This window comes from Nycticebus coucang, chromosome 22 (genome assembly GCF_027406575.1).
Source record: "Nycticebus coucang isolate mNycCou1 chromosome 22, mNycCou1.pri, whole genome shotgun sequence".
NCBI lineage: Eukaryota > Metazoa > Chordata > Mammalia > Primates > Lorisidae > Nycticebus > Nycticebus coucang.
In genome coordinates, this window is record NC_069801.1 from 20,888,245 (window position 1) to 20,907,987 (window position 19,743).

At 48.5% G+C, this 19,743-nt stretch overlaps 2 protein-coding genes across 3 annotated transcripts; both read right to left on the reverse strand.

Annotated features, from left to right (window-relative positions):
- Window positions 1–479: 479 nt before the first annotated feature.
- Window positions 480–11,298, reverse strand: GPN2 (GPN-loop GTPase 2). 2 transcript variants are annotated; one of them, XM_053577083.1, is made up of 5 exons: window positions 10,623–11,298; window positions 9,864–10,020; window positions 7,652–7,812; window positions 5,421–5,551; window positions 480–847 (listed from the first exon to the last, which is right to left on the reverse strand). In XM_053577083.1, the coding sequence occupies exons 1-5, from the start codon at window positions 11,106–11,108 to the stop codon at window positions 775–777; spliced, it is 1,008 nt and encodes a 335-aa protein (XP_053433058.1). In that variant the 5' UTR covers window positions 11,109–11,298; the 3' UTR covers window positions 480–774. The 2 variants fall into 2 exon arrangements, with proteins under 2 accessions (XP_053433058.1, XP_053433059.1); XM_053577084.1 differs by having other exon boundaries at window positions 10,698–11,289.
- Window positions 11,299–11,484: 186 nt separating this feature from the next.
- On the reverse strand, window positions 11,485–18,410 carry GPATCH3 (G-patch domain containing 3). Its single transcript, XM_053577052.1, has 7 exons — window positions 17,931–18,410; window positions 16,613–17,037; window positions 14,410–14,584; window positions 13,776–13,835; window positions 12,807–12,928; window positions 12,547–12,674; window positions 11,485–12,182 (listed from the first exon to the last, which is right to left on the reverse strand). The coding sequence occupies exons 1-7, from the start codon at window positions 18,379–18,381 to the stop codon at window positions 11,978–11,980; spliced, it is 1,566 nt and encodes a 521-aa protein (XP_053433027.1). The 5' UTR covers window positions 18,382–18,410; the 3' UTR covers window positions 11,485–11,977.
- Between the last annotated feature and the right edge of the window lie 1,333 nt (window positions 18,411–19,743).

Sequence of the window (19,743 nt, forward strand, 5' to 3'; positions counted from 1 at the left end):
CCATTTCTTTTTTTTTTTTGAGACGGAGTCTCACTTTGTCACCCTTGGTAGAGTGCCATGGCATCCCAGCTCACAGCAACCTCCAACTCTTGGGCTCAAGCGATTCTCTTGCCTCAGCTTCCCAAGTAGCTGGGACTACAGGCACCTGCCACAACACCTGGCTAGTTTTTTGTTGCAGTTGTTTAGCTGGCCCGGGCTGGGTTTGAACCTGCCACCTTCAGTGTATGTGGCTGGTGCCGTAAACCACTGTGATACGGGTACCAAGCCAGCAAGATCATTTCTAAAAAATAAAAACTGAAGATTAACAAAAATGTACCAGCAGAGACTGAGTGTCCATCCTCTACTTGTGATGGACCCTGTGCTTTGGGGAAGCACTGATCTAGATGAAGAAACAGGACTCTTGCAAGGGGAAATTCCCTTGTTCTGCCCCAACTGCCTGCGCCTGGAGGACTGAAGAAAAGTTTGGAAGCCACAAAAAGTAGAAAGGAAAGTCTTGTACTGTAGTGCATTCCATCACAGTCTGAATGGAACCAGTGCTCAACATCCTGATGGCATGAGCACCACTGAGTGTGTGGTGGGTGCTCTGCTTGGTGCCACGTCTGTGTTTTTGACCAGAAGTCCTTTTGCAGAGCTAGGTAACCTCTTGCCAGCCTCTCAGCTCTTGCTGGACTTGCTCCTGGGTCTGCAGCTTGCTGAGCTGTCCAGTGCTTACCAGGAGGCTCCACTTTCTCCATAGCTGGGTTATGCATCCTGCTCTCCACGGCCCAGCTGCTGCTATAGCTGCATGGCTTCCTGCTCCACTGACTGGTCCGAGGGTGCCAAGTACTTCTCCTGGATGCCCAGTGTGCTGAGGGAGGATGCGTTAAGGCAGATAGCATAGGCAGAGGATGGAGAACAGGTCTGGACAGGATCTGACCGCTATTGATGCTACCCCTCCAACCATGTCTGGCAAATTCCTTCCATCCCTCTCTCTTCCTCCTAATTATAGCTTTAGGTCTTAGACAACAGGAACCGATTGGGTATGAGAAGTCTTTAAAAGCACCCAGACCCAAATGCTCCTCTAGTTGCTTCTTCCTCACATTGCTGAGGATTCAAGAACCAGTAAAGTGCTAACCTTCCACCTTTGTTATGGCACATGGTCTGGAGCCAGACCAAGGGGTTTAAATCCTGAATCTGCCACTTCCCTTTTCTCATCTATAAAACATCTTGGGAACTGTTGTGAGAATCAAATGAGACAAATGAATATCAACTGTCTAGCAAGGACCTGGCACACAGTAGGTGCTCAATTAATGCTGTAACCTCTCTTTTTCTGCAAAGAGGGGGAAGCTTAAAAAAATGAAAAATTTTGGCTGGGCGTGGTGGCTCACGCCTGTAAAATCTTAGTACTCTGGGAGACTGAGGCAGGTGGATTGCCTGAGATTATAGGTTCGAGACTAGCCTGAACCAGATACAGAACTCATCTCTAAAAATAACCAGGCTTTGTGGTGGGCACCTATAGTCCCAACTACTTGGGAGGCACTCTACCAAGAGTGACAAAGTGAGACTCTGTCTCAAAAAAAATAAAATGAAAAATTTCTTCTTGGGTCATAGAGTGCCTCCTCTCTCTTTCTGGGACAGCAGGAAAATGGAGCTGGAAGGACAAATCAGATTCACAAAGGAAAAGCCAGTAACACCGTGGATGGAGCCCTGTGAGGCCGGCCAGCCTGATGTTTGCATCTGAGGTCTAACTAGGAGATGGAGGTTGGACAAAGCTACACTGGCCATGTTAGGATACCATCACTGTGCTACTAGATGACTCCAATGTCAGAAATTGAGATGCATACCCAGGGAGACCTAGGTTTGGACTGTTCTTCCTGGGAGAGGGACCTTAGGCCTGTTGGAATGAGGATTAAGACACTGCAAGTGGCGAGGCACAGTAGCTCATACCTGTATTATAGCACTCTGGGAGGCCGAGGCAGGTGGACTGCTCAAGTTCACGATTTCGAGACCAGCCTGAGCCAGACAGAGTGAGACCCCCAGTCTCTATTAAAGATACAAAAACTGAGGCTGGGCGCAGTGGCTCACACCTGTAATCCCAGCACTTTGGGAGGCCAAGGCAGGTGGATTGCCTAAGCTCAAGACCAGCCTGAGTAAGAGTGAGACCCTGTCTTTAAAAAAAGAAATAACCGGGCTCGGCATCCATAGCACAGTGGTTACAGCGCCAGCCACATACAGCAAGGCTGGGCAGTTCGAACCTGACCTGGGCCAGCTAAAGCGACAACTGCAACAAAAAATAGCTGGGCGCTGGGACAGGCGCCTGTAGTCCCATCTACTCAGAAGGCTGAGGCAAGAGAATCGCTTGAGCCTAAGAGTTGGAGGTTGCTGCGAACTATAATGAGGACAGCTTGAGACTTTGTCTCCAACAACAACAACAAAAAAAAACAAAACACCGCAAGTGGAGTACTTAGCCCACCAAATGATGTTCAGGTTACAGACCTTTCTTTGCCATTCCTCATGGATTCATCAATCAAAAATCATTTCACATATCTTTGAAGAATAATTTTAAGACTGAGATTAAAAAAAAAATCATTTCACCCTTCACCCACCTGACTCTTTCTGAACCTATGCCCACTACTGTTCACTTTTGTTTCTTTTCTTGATGCAGAGTCTCACTATGTCACCCTCAGTAAAGTGCTGTAGCATCACAGCTCACAGCAACCTCAAACTCCTGGGCTTAAGTGATTCTCTTGCCTCAGCTTCCTACTGGCTGGGACTACAGGCGCCCACAACAACACCTGGCAATTTTTTTTGTTATTGTTGTCACTGTTGTTTAGCAGGCCAGATTGGAACCCACAGCCCCGGTGCATGTGGCCAGCACCCTAACCACTGAGCTATGGGCACAGTGCCTACAGTTCACTTTTCCTTAGAAGATACTGACTTGTTTCTGTGCAAGTCAGTCTGAAGGAACACTCAGGATCAATGGAATCTGTCTTGTCTGTCTTGGGCCTGGAGCCATCCCTGAGCAGGGCACATGAAACCCTGCATTCTACCAGCCTATCAGTATGGCGCTATTACTGCTTCCCAGTCAGAAGCCCTGCCCTGCCCAAAAGTCATGACATCCTACCTCCAACTGTCATATTATATACTTAATATTTTTCTTTAAACAACTTACTTTGTATAGATAATTTTTTTTTTTTTTGAGACAGTCTCACTCTGTTGTCCCAGGCTAGAGTACCATGGCGACAGCCTAGCTCATAGCAACATCAAATTCCTGGGGTCAAGCAGTCTTCTTGCCTCAGCCTCCTAAGTAGCTGGGACTACAGGTGCCTGCCATAGTGCCCGGCTAATTTTTCTATTTTTAGTAGAGATTGGATCTTGCTCAGGTTGATCTCAAACTTCTGAGCTCAAGGGATCCTCGCACCTCAGCCTCCTAGGCTTAGGATTACAGGTGTGAGCCACCACGCCTGGCCTAATAACTTCTTTTTGAAGTAAACTTTTAATTACTTCTATAAATGGAAAACTAGTTAATACTTGCCAAAAACACAACAAAATCATAAATAAACACCATGAAAATAAAATCACTAACAAGGTCTAGAAGTGTTGCCTCCTGTGAAGGTTTGAATTTGAGGTTCACTGTTAAAATTGAAGATTTAACAAACTTGTCTCAACAACCAAACCTGTCTCAACTTTGAACTTTCATACCTTTGCATATACTATTCTTTTTTTTTTTTTAAGAGACAGAGTCTCACTTTGTTTCCCTCAATAGAGTGCCGTGGTGTCACAGCTCACGCAACCTCCAGCTCTTGAGTTTACATGATTCTCTTGCCTCAGCCTCCTGAGTAGCTGGGATTACAGGCGCCCACCACAACGCCCAGCTATTTTTTTTTTGTTGGTGTTGCAGTTTGGCCAGGGCTGGGTTTGAACCCGCCATCCTCGGTATATGGGGCCGGCGCCCTACTCACTGAGCCACAGGTGCCGCCCGGCATATACTATTCTTTCTCTATTTTGTTTTTTTTTTGTCGCCTTAGGTAGAGTGCCTCCTGAGTAGCTGGGACTACGGGCACCCACAATACCCGGCTAGTTTTTCTATTTTTAGTAGTAATGGGGTCTTGTTATTGCTCATGCTGGTCTCGAACTCCTGAGCTGAAGCAATCTACCTGCGTCAGCCTCCTGAAGTGCTAGTATTAAAGATGTGAGCCATCACCCCCAGCATACTATTCTCTATGATTCAATTCCCTTTCCCTCTTTTATTTATTTATTTATTTATTTTGGCCGGGGCTGGGTTTGAATCCGCCACCTCTGGCCTATGGGACCGGCGCCCTACTCCTTGAGCCACAGGTGCCGCCCAATTCCCTTTCCCTCTTCTGCAGCCTAGCTAACCCTCACTTTGAGATGATGCAACTCAAACACCATGCCTCCATGTGAAGCTGTCCTTATCCACCCACCCCTCAACAGTGCTGACCACTTCCTTTTTTGTACCAATCCCTATTCTCTTATACATAGAAGGAACTTGTACCTTAAGGGGAACGATGGTCCATTAAGGTTAAAAATACCCTTGTAAATTCTTTGAATCATTTGTCCTGCCTAGCACATGGCCTCTGTGATCTGACCTCAGCCATTACCTGGTTCCAACCCTCTCTGCTCACTAACCCAGCTCCAAAGGATCTAGCTGCTGCCTGCACAGCCCTGGGTGTTCTACGGCCCCCTTGAACACATCCTATCTACAGGCTCCCATCCATTTTACAAACATACACCCTCCTCTTTGTGTACCTGTGACTACCATAACCACCCACCCCATTGTCTAAGCCAGAGACCAAAGAGGCTAAATTCTGCTCCATCTACATCTATCCCGTAACAATTCAGTTGCTGACTCTATAGTTCATCTCCTTAAAATTTTTCCCATCCACACCATTCTTGCATATTCTTACTACAAATGTTTCATCCCTTCTCATCCAGTAAGAGTAAGAAACTCTCCTGCCCCCAATTATATCATTTGCATGCACTTTCCACACTTGCAGAGGCTTTTCTAAAATCTGACTACATTATACACTACTCAACAGTACTCCCTGACCACTGGTTCCCACTGCCCACCCATGAGCTGAAGTCCACAGTCCTTAACAGGGCCCTGCCTACTGTCTCCACAGCCTTTTATACGCAACACACCAAACTGAACCTCTTGCATCCCTCCTAAATGACCAATGCCCTCTTATTCCTGGACCTCTGTACTTGTTGCTCCTGCTGATCAACATCCTCTCGTCAGTATGTCCCACCCTGAAGGCATCTAGCCTTTGCAGATGAAAGACTGGGAGCCCAGCTGGTCAATATAAAGTCTAGTCATCCATAAAGGTAGTCACTGTACTTTTTATAGCCATTCCTGAGCCCTATGTGTCACCCTCCTTGTTAGGACCAGGAAGCAGGTTTAGGCTAGAGAGCAAGGATACGAGGAGAAATGGAAGTCTGCTCCCACTGCGGCGGACATCATGGCCTCCAGGCTTCGCTGCTCTTGGACCCCAAAGCAGTAGCCATTGGCTTTATCCACAGCCTGCAGGACTCGCTGAATGCTCTCCTTGTCCTGTGCAATGAGGAAGGAAACACGCATGAATGAAACAGGTGTGTCCAACTGCTTCCAATCTCTAATTACAGCCTCCTTCATGCTGCCTCTATAAATGTAGCTTCCTTGGCCTGGAGTTCTACAGGTCTCCAGAGGCCTGGCTAAATCCCATCTTTCCTGAAACCAACCCACCTAGATTAGACTAGATAAGCTCTTCTATGCACACCCACAATCCCCTGGGTTTATCCCTACTGTACATGTTCTTACACAGAGTATTTCTACCCTCTTATAAATGCCTATTAATGTATCTGCCTCACCTACTTGACCAAGTACCTCTAAAGTTCAGGGACTCATTTGTCAATGCTTGGCACAGTACTACTCTTAAGTAGGCAACCAAAAAATATGCATGTTATTTAACCTATTAGTACTTCCTCATCCACATATAAACAGTCCATACGCACAGTGGGAAGGACAAATCAAAATAATGCATGTACAGTCCTTAGTGCAGTGTCCAGCAAAGAAAGCAATAAATTAGTAGTATTTTTTTTTTTTTTTTTTGAGACAGAATCTCATTATGTCATCCTCGGTAGAGTGCCGTGGTGTCCCAGCTCATAGCAACCTTAAACTCTTGGGCTTAAGCGATTTTCTTGCCTCAGCCTCCCAAGTAGCTGGGACTATAGGTGCTTGCCACAACGCCTGGTTATTTTCTTGTTGCAGTTGTCATTGTTGTTTAGCTGGCCTGGGCTGGAACCTGCCAGCCTTGGTGCATGTGGCTGGTGCTGTAACCACTGTGATATGGGTGCAGAGCCATAAGTAGTAGTTGTTATGATCAAAATTATGGAGTTCACTTCCTATTAGAGGAGAAAAGCATAGCATTAGAAAGGGAGAGATCTGGCTCAGCACCTGTAGCTCAAGCAGCTAGGGCACCACCACACACCAGAGCTGGTGGGTTCAAATCCAGCTCGGGCCCACCAAACAACAATGACAACTACAACCAAAAAATGGCTGGGCGTTGTGGTGGGCGCCTGTAGTCCCAGCTACTCGGAAGGCTAAGGCAAGAGAATCACAAGCCCAAAAGTTAGAGGTTGCTGTGAGCTGTGACACCACAGCACTCTACCCAGGGTGACAGCTTGAGACTCTGTCTCAAAAAAAAAAAAAAAGGAGAGACCAGTTAAAGTTTTCCTGCTGCAGAAAATAACCTAATATGCACCTGTGTGTTTCCCAGGTTATCTTTGCAGTATGTGAGGTGAGAGGCACAGGGATTAGGTAGCACTTTGCAAAGTCAACAGGCAGTTGCCCAGTTGAATGGTCCTAAGAGACCTGTCTCTATTCCTGGTCAAGTTCTTTGCTGATGACTTTCTGAACTCACCCATTTTCACTGAGGAGGAAACGGGTATAGAACAACTAACAGTACAGAACAGATACCGCAAAAGTTCAGTCTACCATTTTTTTTTTGTAGAGACAGAGTCTCACTTTACCACCCTCAGTAGAGTGCCGTGACGTCACAGGATTCACAGCAACCTCCAGCTCTTGGGCTTCAGCGATTCTCCTGCCTCAGCCTCCAGAGCAGCTGGGACTACAGGCACCCGCCACAACGCCCAGCTATTTTTTTGTTGCAGTTCAGCAGGGGCTGCGTTTGAACCCGCCACCCTTGATATATGGGGCCGGCGCCCTACTCACTGAGCCACAGGCACCACCCCCTTTTTTTTTTTAGAGACAGTCTCACTCTATCACCCTAGGTAGAGTACTGTGGCATCACAGCTCACAGCAACCTCCAGCTCTATGGGCTTAGGCGATTCTCTTGCCTCAGACTCCCAAGTAGCTGGGACTACAGGTGCCCACCAGAACGTCCGGCTATTTTTTCGTTGCAGCTTGGCCGGGCCGGATTTGAACCCGCCACCCTCAGTATATGGGGTTGGCGCCCTACTCACTGAGCCACAGGTGCCACCCATTTTTATTGGAATCCTTCCTACCAAATCCTCTGGGCCTGAAACCAAGGGAATCCAATGATAGATACAGAAAAAATACCATCGTAGGATCTCAAGATTTCCTTAGCTTGGTGAGTCCCAGACATGGTTAGAACTCAGAGCCAAATGAAAGAGGACTCTTAGTTCCCTGTACCTGGATGTTCAGAGGGATGAAGGAGACCAGGCTATAATCTTCAATGAGCTGCACCAGTTTTTCATTGAGTTGGCGGTAGTGGCGGAAGAAAGGGTCAGATGCCAGGTGATCAAGTAGGTAAGAGAGGTCCAGGACCTCTGTGTAGTAGTCCAAGTTGAAGGCTAAGGAGAAAAACCAGTATTTAGGAGCAGCTGGCATCAGGCTAAATACCTGAGGACTGGGACAATATTTTCTTTTTTTCTTTGTTTGCATTCACTCAAATATTTGTTACTAAGAAGAAAAAAAGTTGCCTTTACCTGCTGGCTCTGCCACTTAGTAACTATATGGGCAGGTATCCACCTCATGCATCTGTTGTGAAGATTAAAAGCTATAACCTTTAGTGCCTGGTGCAGAAAAGTGCTTGATCAATGGTAAATAATGATATTGAACATATACCAAGCACTGTGCATGGTGACCTTGTGGAACTTAACAGTCAGGTAAGTCAGGTACCCCAGTACCTGGAACACATATTGGAAGACCCTCTAAATCTTGATTAAATTGAATAAATGCTACATTCTAGCAGGTTGGCCTCTTGAGTAAATCATTTTCCTTTTCTAGGTCAGTTCCTTCTTAATGTAAAATGAAAAACCACAATATGGCTCAGTGCCCATAGCACAGTGGTTAGAGTGCCAACCACACACACCAGGGCCTGCTAAATAAAAATGACAATAACAACAACAAAATAGCCAGGTATTGTGATAGGCGCCTGTAGTCCCAGCTACTTGGGAGGCTGAGGAAAGAAAATCGCTTAAGCCCAAGAGTTTGAGGTTGCTGTGAGTTGTGACGCTATGGCACTCTACCGAGGGCGACATAGTGAGACTCTGTCTCAAAAAAAAAAAAGAAAAAAAAATTAAAGAAAAAACCATAAGATGATTCTGAGGTCCCTGATTGAGTTTTATAAAGAACTTCCCACTAGAACAGCGGTTCTCAACCTGTGGGTCTCGACCCCTTTTCAACAAAGAAAATACACTGCGGCATTAGGAAGGTTGAGAACCACTGCACTAGAAGGAGGAAGGTGGGCCTTCCTACACTGGCCATTTCTGCCCAGAAAACTTCAACCTGCTGTGCTGTTCAGGTGCCAGTCATTTTAAGCTTCTCTAAGTTCTTTTGTGATTAGAGATGCTATTCAGTGAATGATGCTCCCCAGCTCAGAAAAGCTCTAATTTGGAAAAAAAAAAAAAAAAAATGCTGGTTTTGGGGCCCTAGGCAACTCCCCTGACTTACATCAGCCCAGTTCTCCCACAGACTTCCCTACCTTGTGCCTGGCCTCCCACTCTCTCTCTACCATAGGCTTAAACAAAGGTCTTTTTCTGTGAGGACAGAAGTCTAGAAGCCAGGAGCAGGCTCTTATCACTAGATCTGCCAGTGCCTTGTTCTTAAGACTTCCCAGCCTCCACAAATGTGAGAAATAAACATTTGTTGGGGGCCAGGCCTATAATCCCAGCGCTCTGGGAGGCTGAAGCGGGTGGATTACTCAAGCTCATGAGTTCAAGCCCAGCCTGAGCAAGAGCAAATCTCTGTCTCTAAAAAATAGCCAAGTGTTGTGGTAGACACCTGTAGTCCCAGCTACTTGGGAGGCTAAGGCAAGAGGATCTCTTGAGCCCAAGAGTCTGAGGTTGCTGTGAGCTATGACACCATGGCACTCTACCAGGGGCAAGAAAGCGAGATTCTATCTCAAAAAAAAAAAAACAAAAAAATAGTTTGTTGTTTATGATGTGTGTGTATATATATATATATAAAATATATATATATTTTTAATGATATTCTTATCATAGCAGCACAGACTGACTAAGATAAGGCCTACCGATCCCTCTTCCTAGAAACAGTTCTCCCTTGGCTGGCTCTTTCTTGCTATTCAGGTTTCAGTACAGATACCATTGCCTCAGAGCAGTGAGGCACTGCTCACTCTCACCTAGCCATGTGCCATCACATCGCCTTGTTTTAATTCCTTTGTAATACATATCTCCCACTGTAGCTCCTTTGTCTCTAAAATCTACAACTGTATCTGGCACAGAGTGGCACAAAATAAATGGACAGGGGTCATAACCTGCCTATGGCTATCACCACACCATGCATGGTCCAGGGGAAACTTTCTTCACCTGAGATCTCTGGTTCCCTCTGGCCCTATCTGCTGTCCTTTTACTCCTTCCCTGCCTAGAACAGGAGCTCTTACCCAGCTTCCCATAGTGCTCAATGAGATCCATCTTGGAAAGGAGGTTGACATGTGGCAGCTCCACGTGCAGCATGGTGGCGAGGGAGGTGCACAGTACTGAAATAAACTTGCCTGGGTCTGTGCAGTAGTGAGAATCCACCAGGTGGACAGCAGTCAGCTGGGAGAGAAGAAAGAGACAGGTTGATAGTGACCTGGGGAAGCAGGACACATTGGGGCCTATGTCTCCCTCCCAGAATGGGGAATAGACTTGAGTGTAAGCCTTCCCCATTAGTCTCTACCTGCTTCTGTTCTAATTAGCCACATTCGTTTTCTTCTTTCAGGAAACATATAGTTTCATTTCTTTCTTTCTTTTTTTGTTTTTGCAGTTTTTGGCCAGGGCTGGGTTTGAACCCGCCACCTCTGGCATATGGGGCTGGCGCCCTAACCCTTTGAGCCACGGGCGCCACCCTGAAGTTATTTCTTACAAGATGCACTGCACTGAGCCTTCTGGTGGACAAAAGGGTCTAATCACACTGCATGACTCCATTCCTTCATTTATTATTGCTCACCAACTTACTACCATCACCTCCATGCCACTGTCTACATAATCCTTTCTATTTTTCAAAAAATCTTAAGTTGGCTACTAACAAATCCATTTCACAAATGAGAAAACTGAGGTTCAGAGAAATAAACTGGATTACCCAGACCACACAGCGAGTCAGTGGCACAGCCAGAATTCAAACTCACATCTGTTTTACTCCAAAGCATCTCTGCCCCTACCTCTTTGTGTGACATCTGTCCTCCCTGTCTTAGTTCCTCCGTATTCAAATTAGGCCTGCCCATCCCGAGACGCACCCTGAGGTCCCACTGCGTCATTTGGGAGAAGATGCTACGCAGGGCGCCGTGATGCGTGCAGAGCTCTACTTGGCCTGGGCAGTCGAAGAGGAAGTAGTGGCCGCGAAGGGGGTCGAGCTTGGCACGCAGCCAGTCCAGGTTGGCTTCCAGGTACTCCATGCAGTAGAGCAGGCCACCGTTGGGCCCTAGCCGCAACGCGTCCATCACATCTCCCAGCCCCACCAGCTCGCCTACGTCCACCGCGCATTCGTACGGCAGCCCATCGTTGGCCGGGTCCAAGTTCACAACCGCCACTTGCCGGCCTAGCGCGCTCAGGAACTCACTCATACCCAGACAATACGTCGTCTTCCCCGAACCCGGCGGGCCGATCACCACCTGCCCAAAGGCCGTGGCCAGGGCGGCTGCAGCCATGGGCAGAACGCTCCCCGAAGCGCAGCAAGTCAGCGGGAAAACAGGACGGACAGCCACGCGGGGGATAAGACTGGGGGCGGGGGACCTCCGACGTGCACTTCGTCGGATGCCAGCGGCGGTACCGGGGATCGCCAAAGGAGGAACAGCCCCGACCCGCGCTACGCAAGGGAAACTACAGGCGGATACGGAGGGACCTGCTCTTGACTTCCGGACGACGCCGGAAACGGCAAGCTCTAGAGGAAGTCCCGCCCTCAGCGCCAAGGGGCGTGGTGACACAACCGCGTTTCTCCTTTTGGGGACTGTTCGAACGTGGGGGCCCTGCAGGGAAAACTCTCGGGACTTCCCCGATCTTCTTTCAGGCTCGAATAAGGAGAGAAAGGGAAATCCAGTAGTAAACTTCTTTATTCTTCTCTTACGTGGCAGACCCGGGCCACCTCTGCGGACTCTGTGATTCTCGGTCTCCACTGGTGAGGGTGAGGGGCCCGCCCCAAGACCCTGTTTTCCTCTGAGCACCACAAATGCTCTCCTCTTGCCCCTTGCTCCCCTTTCTGGCCCTCATGGTAACCCCCTTCAGACTCCCCAAGGAAGACTGTGCTGATAAGCTCACCCAGTCCAAGTTTTTCAAGGTGCTGTGGTAGGCAGTAGGGGCTAGGGTTAGGAGGCCAATGAAGAGAGACCATTAAGTGCTAATATCCAACGATTTTGTAAAAATGCCCTTGAGGTAGAGAATCTGTAGGGAAGCTCAGAGCAAAGCACTCTGAAGACAGCTGATCCCAGGCTTTGGTGTAGGTAAGGCCCAGGAAGAGAGTTTTCCTGCAGCCCCCAGTAATTCTGACCATGGAGGCCCCCAATCCAGTCATTCAGGCTCCTTAGGGGCTGTCCGAGGCACAACTGGAACTCCTCACAAAGGCCATATCTGTCCGAAACTTCATGCTAGTGGGTGGCTGGCGGCGGAGCAGTGACTCCCCCTGGTCCTGGGGTAGAGGCTCATCATAGATGGTGGAGATGAGGCCCAAGCCACTTCCACGGGGTCTCTTCAGTTGCCCAAATGGCTGCAGCTTCTCTCCATGGTACCTGGATTTAAAAAGGGCTCTCAATGAGGGCTGTTCCCTCAAGCCCCAGTACAGGGGTTGGGAAAAGACAAGGAAGTAGCTACTGCATTATCTAGTTTGTCCATAGACACAAGCTTTACATCTGGATCTTTGCTCTCTAGCCCCCTTATCTATCCACTGACAGGCAGTGCTAGCAGCCAGGGGGATAAATGATCCTGTTAAGTCTTAGGGCTTGGTCTAAAACATACAAAAAAGTGCCAAATCCATTTTTTGCTTCTTCTAACTCTGCTTTGAAGTTCACCCATCCCAAGACCAGTGGGAAGAGAGAAACCAAGGCACAGGTGAGAGACTTGGGCACTCAGGTTAAGTCAGTCAGCCATACTCACCCCAATCCACGCTTGCATCTAGGGTGCTGGCCATCACCATCCAGGGCCTCAGGCACCCCTGAGCATCTGCTGCCCAGGCCCTGGCCTTCAGCCCAGCCCTGACGCTCCATCACCTTCCGTCCAATGCCCTGTAGAGAGAAGAGATAAGACTCAAGAAGTGGTGCTCCTGCTGGGAGTGGGGGATTAGATGGGAGGAGGAGAAGGAGTGGAGGTAGAAAGGAAAAGAGAAGGTCAGTGGTTTGGGTACAGTGCTCACTTACCTTGGTGTGACGCTCAAAGGTGCCCACTTGGCATCTGATGACAGAAACATCTTCCTGGCCACCTCGGAGTCGTTGTTCCAGACGCATTTGGACAGAGTCTCGGGCATCTTTGTCTCCACCATCTGAGGAACCAGAGCCCAGTTTGTGGAAGGATCCTTTGCAGCGGGGGGAATCAGGTTTCTAGGACTCCCACAAATTTGCTTATTTATTTTCATGGTGTGCTGTTATCTGTCATTAGACTGGAAGCTCGTCACAAGTAGAAACCGTGGCCCTCCCCCAGCTTACAGATAAGGACATTGTGGTATAGAAAAGTCACAGAGCCAACAAATGTGACACAAGATTAAAGACCCAGGTCTTCTCTCCCCACTCCCAGGGCATTTTTTTTTTTTTTTTTGTAGAGACCGAGTCTCACTGTACCGCCCTGGGTAGAGTGCCGTGGCGTCACACAGCTCACAGCAACCTCTAACTCTTGGGCTTACGCGATTCTCTTGCCTCAGCCTCCCGAGCAGCTGGGACTACAGGCGCCCGCCACAACGCCCGGCTATTTTTGGTTGCAGTTTGGCCGGGGCTGGGTTTGAACCCGCCACCCTCGGCATATGGGGCCGGCGCCCTACTCACTGAGCCACAGGCGCCGCCCCCCAGGGCATTTTTTACTTCAAAACCTAAACTCTCACCGGAGCCTGAGCTCTTGACCATCCCACTCTACCAGGGCCTGCCCCTCAGATCCAGAACTCCCTGATTGCTGTTCCCACGTGGCCTTCCTCCTTCACCAGGACAGGAAAAAAGCTGTCCACAACTAGCACTTACTGTCCTCAACTACAGATATTTTAAGAGAGGAACCCTTTCACAGTGGGCTACCCCAAGGAAACTGGTCCTGTTTCAGCCTCTGCTAAGCATCTCTGGCAAAGTGTCACTGCAAGGCCAGGGAACAAGTTCCAAATCCTAGTATTGCCACCACTTTCTCAGTACCTCTGTCGTAGTACACACTCATGTCCACATCCCAGTCATCAGCTGTCTGTTCGTCAAAGTCTGCAGGGATATAAAAGCATACAGCAGAGTGGGTTAAAGACTGTTCTACTGAAAGCTAAATCTGGAGTTAGATACAAGTTTCAGAACTTGGGGCTTTTTTTTGTATTTTTAATATTTGAGACAGTCTTATTTTGTCACCCTCGGTAGAGTGCTGTGGCGTCATAGCTCACAGCAACCTCAAACTCTTGGGCTTAAGGGATTCTCTTGCCTCATCCTCCCAAGTATGTGGGACTACAGGCGCCCACTACAATGCCCAGCTACTTTTTTAGAGGTCTCACTCTAGCTCAGGCTGGTCTCAAACTCATGAGCTCAGGCTATCCACCTGCCTCAACCTTCCAGAGTGCTAGGATTACAGGCATGAGCCACCACACTCAGCTTATTTGTATTTTTAGATCTCTTCTGGGAGGATTAAGAATCAGGGGAGGGCAGAGGAATTTTCTCTCCATCTCACTGCTGATCCCCTTTTCCTAAAAAGGCTGACTGGTCTCAACCTGTCTCCTGGCCTTTTGTTTGGGCTCAATGCCAGATATCCACTGTGTGTAACAGAGAACCCCTTCCCTTGAGCCAGCATTACCTCCTTCTTCCTCCTGCCAGAACTGGGCGTCAGTGTAGAACACCAGGCCAGAGCCACCCTTCTCCCACTTGAGCTCGATCTCCTCCTCAAAGAGCCGCTCGGTAGTCCGCTCCTGCCTCGTCACATCCTCATGCAGTGCTTCATGCCGCTCCCACTCCTCACCCCGGTCATCGTCCTGGGAGAAGGTGGACAGATGTGATCTGCCTGTCTAGCTTCATGCCCAGAGGAAGGGAAGCTCAGGGCACAGGAGGCATGTGAGAGTGGTGCTCTGCTCCATTCTTTCACATTTCTCTGAGAAGCAGCACTTTCTGGCCCTTGACCAACACACCTCTCCATCCCTGATTTTTCTCAACATAGTTTGCTCCTTTTCCCACAAGTCTCTTATCCCCCCAAGCTTCTGGTCATGTTGTTTCCTGCCTGAAATATCTGCCCTCCTTTCCCACATCTTTTTCTTCTCCACTTGATTAAGTCCTCCTCATCACTCAAGTCCTACAGCCTCCGTGAAGTCCCTCACTATTAGGTCCACAGCTCTTGCCAGTCTCTGAACTCTCAGTGCTAATCAGTACATACTGACTATATATGTTGTCATAAAGAAAGGACAGGAACTAACACTTATCATCTACTATGTGTCAGGTCCTTCCCAGAACTTAGCTCCTTCAATCATCCCAACTACCCTGTGAGATAAATACGTAAGTACCATTATTCCCATTGTATAGATGAAGAAAAGAAACCAAAGTTCAGAGCAGTAAAAAGTGATTTGTCCATGACAGTACTCCAAGAGAGAGAGCCAGAGCCAGCATGCACACCTAGGTCACCACACCATGCAGCCTCTCTAGATGCTGGTTCATTCTCTTTGGAGAGATTCTAGACTCTTTGAGAGTAGAAAATGGGTCTTAATATGGCTTTAGAATCCTCTACTAGCCGTTGGCTTACAAATTATGGAAAGACAGTCTGATTCTTAGCTAGAAACTTCAGGAGACCTCAGGAATCACAGAGCAGATGCTGGAGAAAAATCAGGATACTGCCATACTAAGGATGTGTTAGCAATGCAACTCTCGGCTGGGAGCTTTGAAAGGTACCGTTTACCCAAAGTACACATTTAAAAAAAGTTTTCCCAACAAATTATTCCTCATTTGTTTTGTAGATGAATAAACTTTGGAAAAAGGAACCACAAAATGTCTATTTCTTTTCTTTTTAAAAAATTAATTAATTTATTTATTTGCAGTTTTGGCTGGGGCCGGGCTTGAACCCACCACCCCTGGTATATGGGGCCAGAGCCCTACTCCTTGAGCCATAGGCGCTGCCCTATTTCTTCTTCTTTTTTTTTTGCAGTTTTTTGGTCAGGGCTGGGTTTGAACCCGCCACCTCTGGCATATGGGGCCAGCACCCTACTCCTTTGAGCCACAGGTGCTGCCCCCTATTTCTTTTTTTTTTTTTTTCTTTTTTTGAGACAGAGTCTCACTTTGTTGCCCTTGATAGAGGTGTCATAACTCACAGCAACCTCAAATTCTTAGGCTCAAGCAATTCTCTTGCTTCAGCCTCTTGAGTAGCGGCACAATGCCCAGCGATTTTTATTTATTTATTTATTTATTTATTCATTTTTGGCTGGGGCTGGGTTTGAACCCACCACCTCCAGTATATGGGGCTGGTGCCCTACTCCTTTGAGCCACAGGTGCCACCCTACCCAGCTATTTTTAGAGACAGGGTCTCACTCTTTTTTTTTTTTTTGAGACAGAACCTCATGCTGTCACCCTGGGTAGAGTGCTGTAGCATCACAGCTCACAGCAACCTCCAACTCCTGGGCTCAAGCGATTCTCCTGCCCCTGCCTCCCAAGTGGCTGGGATTACATGTGCCTGCCACAATGAATGGCTATTTCTTGGTTACAGCAGTCATTGTTGTTTGGTAGGCCCGGGCTGGATTTGAACCTGCCAGCTCAGGTGTACGTGGCTGGCGCCTTAGCCGCTTGAGCCACAGGCACCAAGCCAGGGTCTCACTCTTGCTCAGGCTGGTCTCCAACCTGTGAGCTCAGGCAATCCACCTGCCTCTGTCTCCCACAGTGCTAGGATTATAGGTGTGAGCCACTGCACCCAGCCACAAAATGTCTAGTTCACTGATAGAGCAGAGAGAGGCTACTGTTCAATCCACCTACTCTAGGTCAGAAAATAGATGTAACTGCTATATAAGGCAGCACGCTGTACTCACATCATCTGAGTGAGACTCTTCTTCCTCCTCCTTTCCCGCTTCTTCCTCAGGCTCTCCACAGGGGCTGGCTGGTATATCTGCCAGGTAGGTTGCCTGGGGTATTTCCTCACCCTCAGTTGTGTACACCAACTCTTCTTGCTCTACAGTCTCTGAGTCCTCGTACTTGAAGGGCACGTTGCCATAGCGCCGAGAAGAACCTGTCTTAGGGAACTGGAGTTGCAGCTGTGTGATGATCCGAGGTGGTAGACGGCAAGCCCGAATCAAATCTAGAAAGACCCGCAAGGGTGTCCCCACATTCCCATTGGGCATCAGCACTGGTGGGTTCAGTTCTGGCAGTTGCCTCAGGTCAGTCAAGGAGAAGGCTTCATTCTCTGCCTTTCGACTCTGCAGCTCCTTTCGGGTTTTAAAGGGAAAGGAACCCAAACCTTGGGAAGAAGAGAAAAGAATGGATTTTTTTTTTTTGAGACACAGAGTCTCGGTATGTCGCCCTCAGTAGAGTGCCGTGGCATCACAGCTCATAGCAACCTCAAACTCTTGGGCTTCAGCAATTCTCTTGCCTCAGCCTCCCAAGTAGCTGGGACTACAGGCACCCAACCCAATGCCAGGCTAATTTTTATATTTTTAATAGAGATGGAGTCTCTTGCTTGGGCTGGTCTCCAAATCTTAAGCTCAAGTGATCAACCTGCTTCAGCCTCCTAGAGAGCTAGGATTACAAGCATGATCCACCACATCTAGCCGTGATTACCTTTTTTTAAATGTCTTCCTTTGTGAAACCTGGGCACAGATTGTGTCCGATTGTTGTTTGCATACCCAGCTAGAGTCACACTAGGTCTAGCAATATAAGCATCTGTTAAATGAATGAATTGGAGGGCTCTGAACTGTGTTTCTGATCTCCCCATCAAAGTGATTTCCCCTGAAAGTGGGAGCGGTCCAGATAAAAGAAACTATCTCTTTACCTGCCCCTTGCCCAGAGGACTAGGGGCGGGGTTGCGGGGGGGCGGAGCATATACAGAGTGTAGGAGAGAAAGACAAAGGAGGGTTAGAAACCTGATCTCTTTTCCTTCCCTTGTCAGGGCAAAATCAACCCCTCCTATAGAGGAAAGCATCTTAGATGAGACCTAATAAAATGTACGATCATCTATATAGGTCTCTCTGGCATTATTTTTCCCTCCCTGCTCTAAACTAACGTGCAAGTTGAGCCTGAAGGTCTATCCAGAAATCAGTAATCAGAAGCCTGACTTATCCTCACCACCCCTCAGGAAAGATGCCTCTGTTCCAGTACCCGTAGACTCAATCTGTTAACTTTCCTCACAGGTACCTGATGCCTCAGTAGGTAGTCGAAGTCTGCGGATGAGACATCGACCCGGCAGCCAAGTCCCCTGAGAATCCAGCCACCGGCGGCCCGAGTACATACGAAGAAACCTCTGGGCTTGAGACAACCCCCGTATTGAGATGACGCAGCAGCAGGTATGAGTCTGGATGGAAGCAGAGTCTCTAGTGGGGAGAGCCCGGGCATCTGCGGCCAAAGTCTGGGCGAGAAGTTGGCGGTCTGCGGCAGGGTCGATATTAGTTGCGCCGGAGTCAGGAACGGCCTGGGAAGGGGTTCGTTCTGGGCGATGACGGTAGTGGAAACAGAGGAAGCCACCGCCTCTATGTTCCCGGAACTGGCTGAAGTAGCTCCGTAACTGGGCTGAGCGCAAGCCAGAGGGGATACCGCTCACTACAAGGTAAACTACAGCATATTCCTCCGCCTCGCTGGGCACCGCCATCTTAGGCTATCACATGATCTGCGGAAACCAACTCTCGCGAGATCACCGGGAACTAGTTCCTGTGTTAAGAGATTGCAGTGGTTGGTCCGTTGAAGTTGGGATTTTTACCGGGTGGAACTGGAGGAACCTAGAGAAGTTAGATTTTCATTTTCTCAGAGGGATGCCGGCGATGATGGAAAAACTCACCTGAAAAATGGGGTTTTAGTCTCACTCTCTTGCCCAGGCTAGACTGCCATGTCGTCAAATTCCTAGGCTCAGGCGATCCTCTTGCCTCAGCCTCCTCGCGTAGCTGGAAATACAGGCGCCCGCCACAACGCCCGCTAAGTTTTCTTTTTTTCTTTTCCTCCTCTCCCCTCCCCCCCTTTCTTCTTCCTTTCCTTTCCTTCTGTCTCTTCTCCCCACCCCCTTTTCTTTTGCAGACAGAGTGCACTTCGTCACCTTCGGCAGAGTGCTGTGAGGTCGTAGCTCTTGGGCTCAAGCGATTCTTTTGCCTCAACAAACTCTTGGGCTCAACCTCCCGAGTAACTGGGACTACAGGCACCCGCCACGACGCCTGTCTATTTTTAGAGCGGGGTGTGTGTGTGTGTGTCTCGTTTTTGCTGAGGCTGGTCTCGAACCTGTAAGCTCAGGCAATCCACCCCTCTCGGCCTCCAGAGTGCTATGGTGACAGATATGAGCCACCGTGACCAGCGTCCTTTTGTATTCTGGAACACGGCATACTACAAAAAAATACCCTTGCCTGTATGTCTTAGATAAAACTCATGGATATCATTTTTTTTTGCAGTTTTGACCGGGGCTGGGTTTGAACCCACCACCCCCGTATATGGGGCCGGCGCCCTACTCTTTGAGCCACAGGCGCTGCCCTTGTTTCTTTTTTTTTTTTGAAGACTGTCTCAAGCTGTCGCCCTGGGTTGATAGCTCACAGCAATCTCTAACTGGTGCTAAAGCGATTCTCTTGCCTCAGTTTTTTCAAAAAAAAAAAAAATTTTTTTTTTTTGGCCGGGGCTGGGTTTGAACCCACCACTTCTGGCATATGGGGCCAGCACCCTACTCCTTTGAGCCACAGGTGCCACCCAGTTTTTTCTGTTTTTAGCAGAGATGAGGTCTTGCTCTGGCTCTGGGCTGGTGTCCAACCTGTGAGCTCAATCCACCTACCTCGGCTTCCCAGAGTGCTAGAATTACAGGCGTGAGCCACCATGCCTGGCCACGGGTATCTTTTTGTTTGCCTATGAGCCCAGACTCAGACTCCAAATTCCAATTCTTTGCCTCATAAACTTCTTGTCCCCACTGATCAGCTGGAACAAACTTTTGTTAAGGTTCCCTGTTTCCCTCCCGGCCTGAATTTTGGCCTGCCCTCATCTT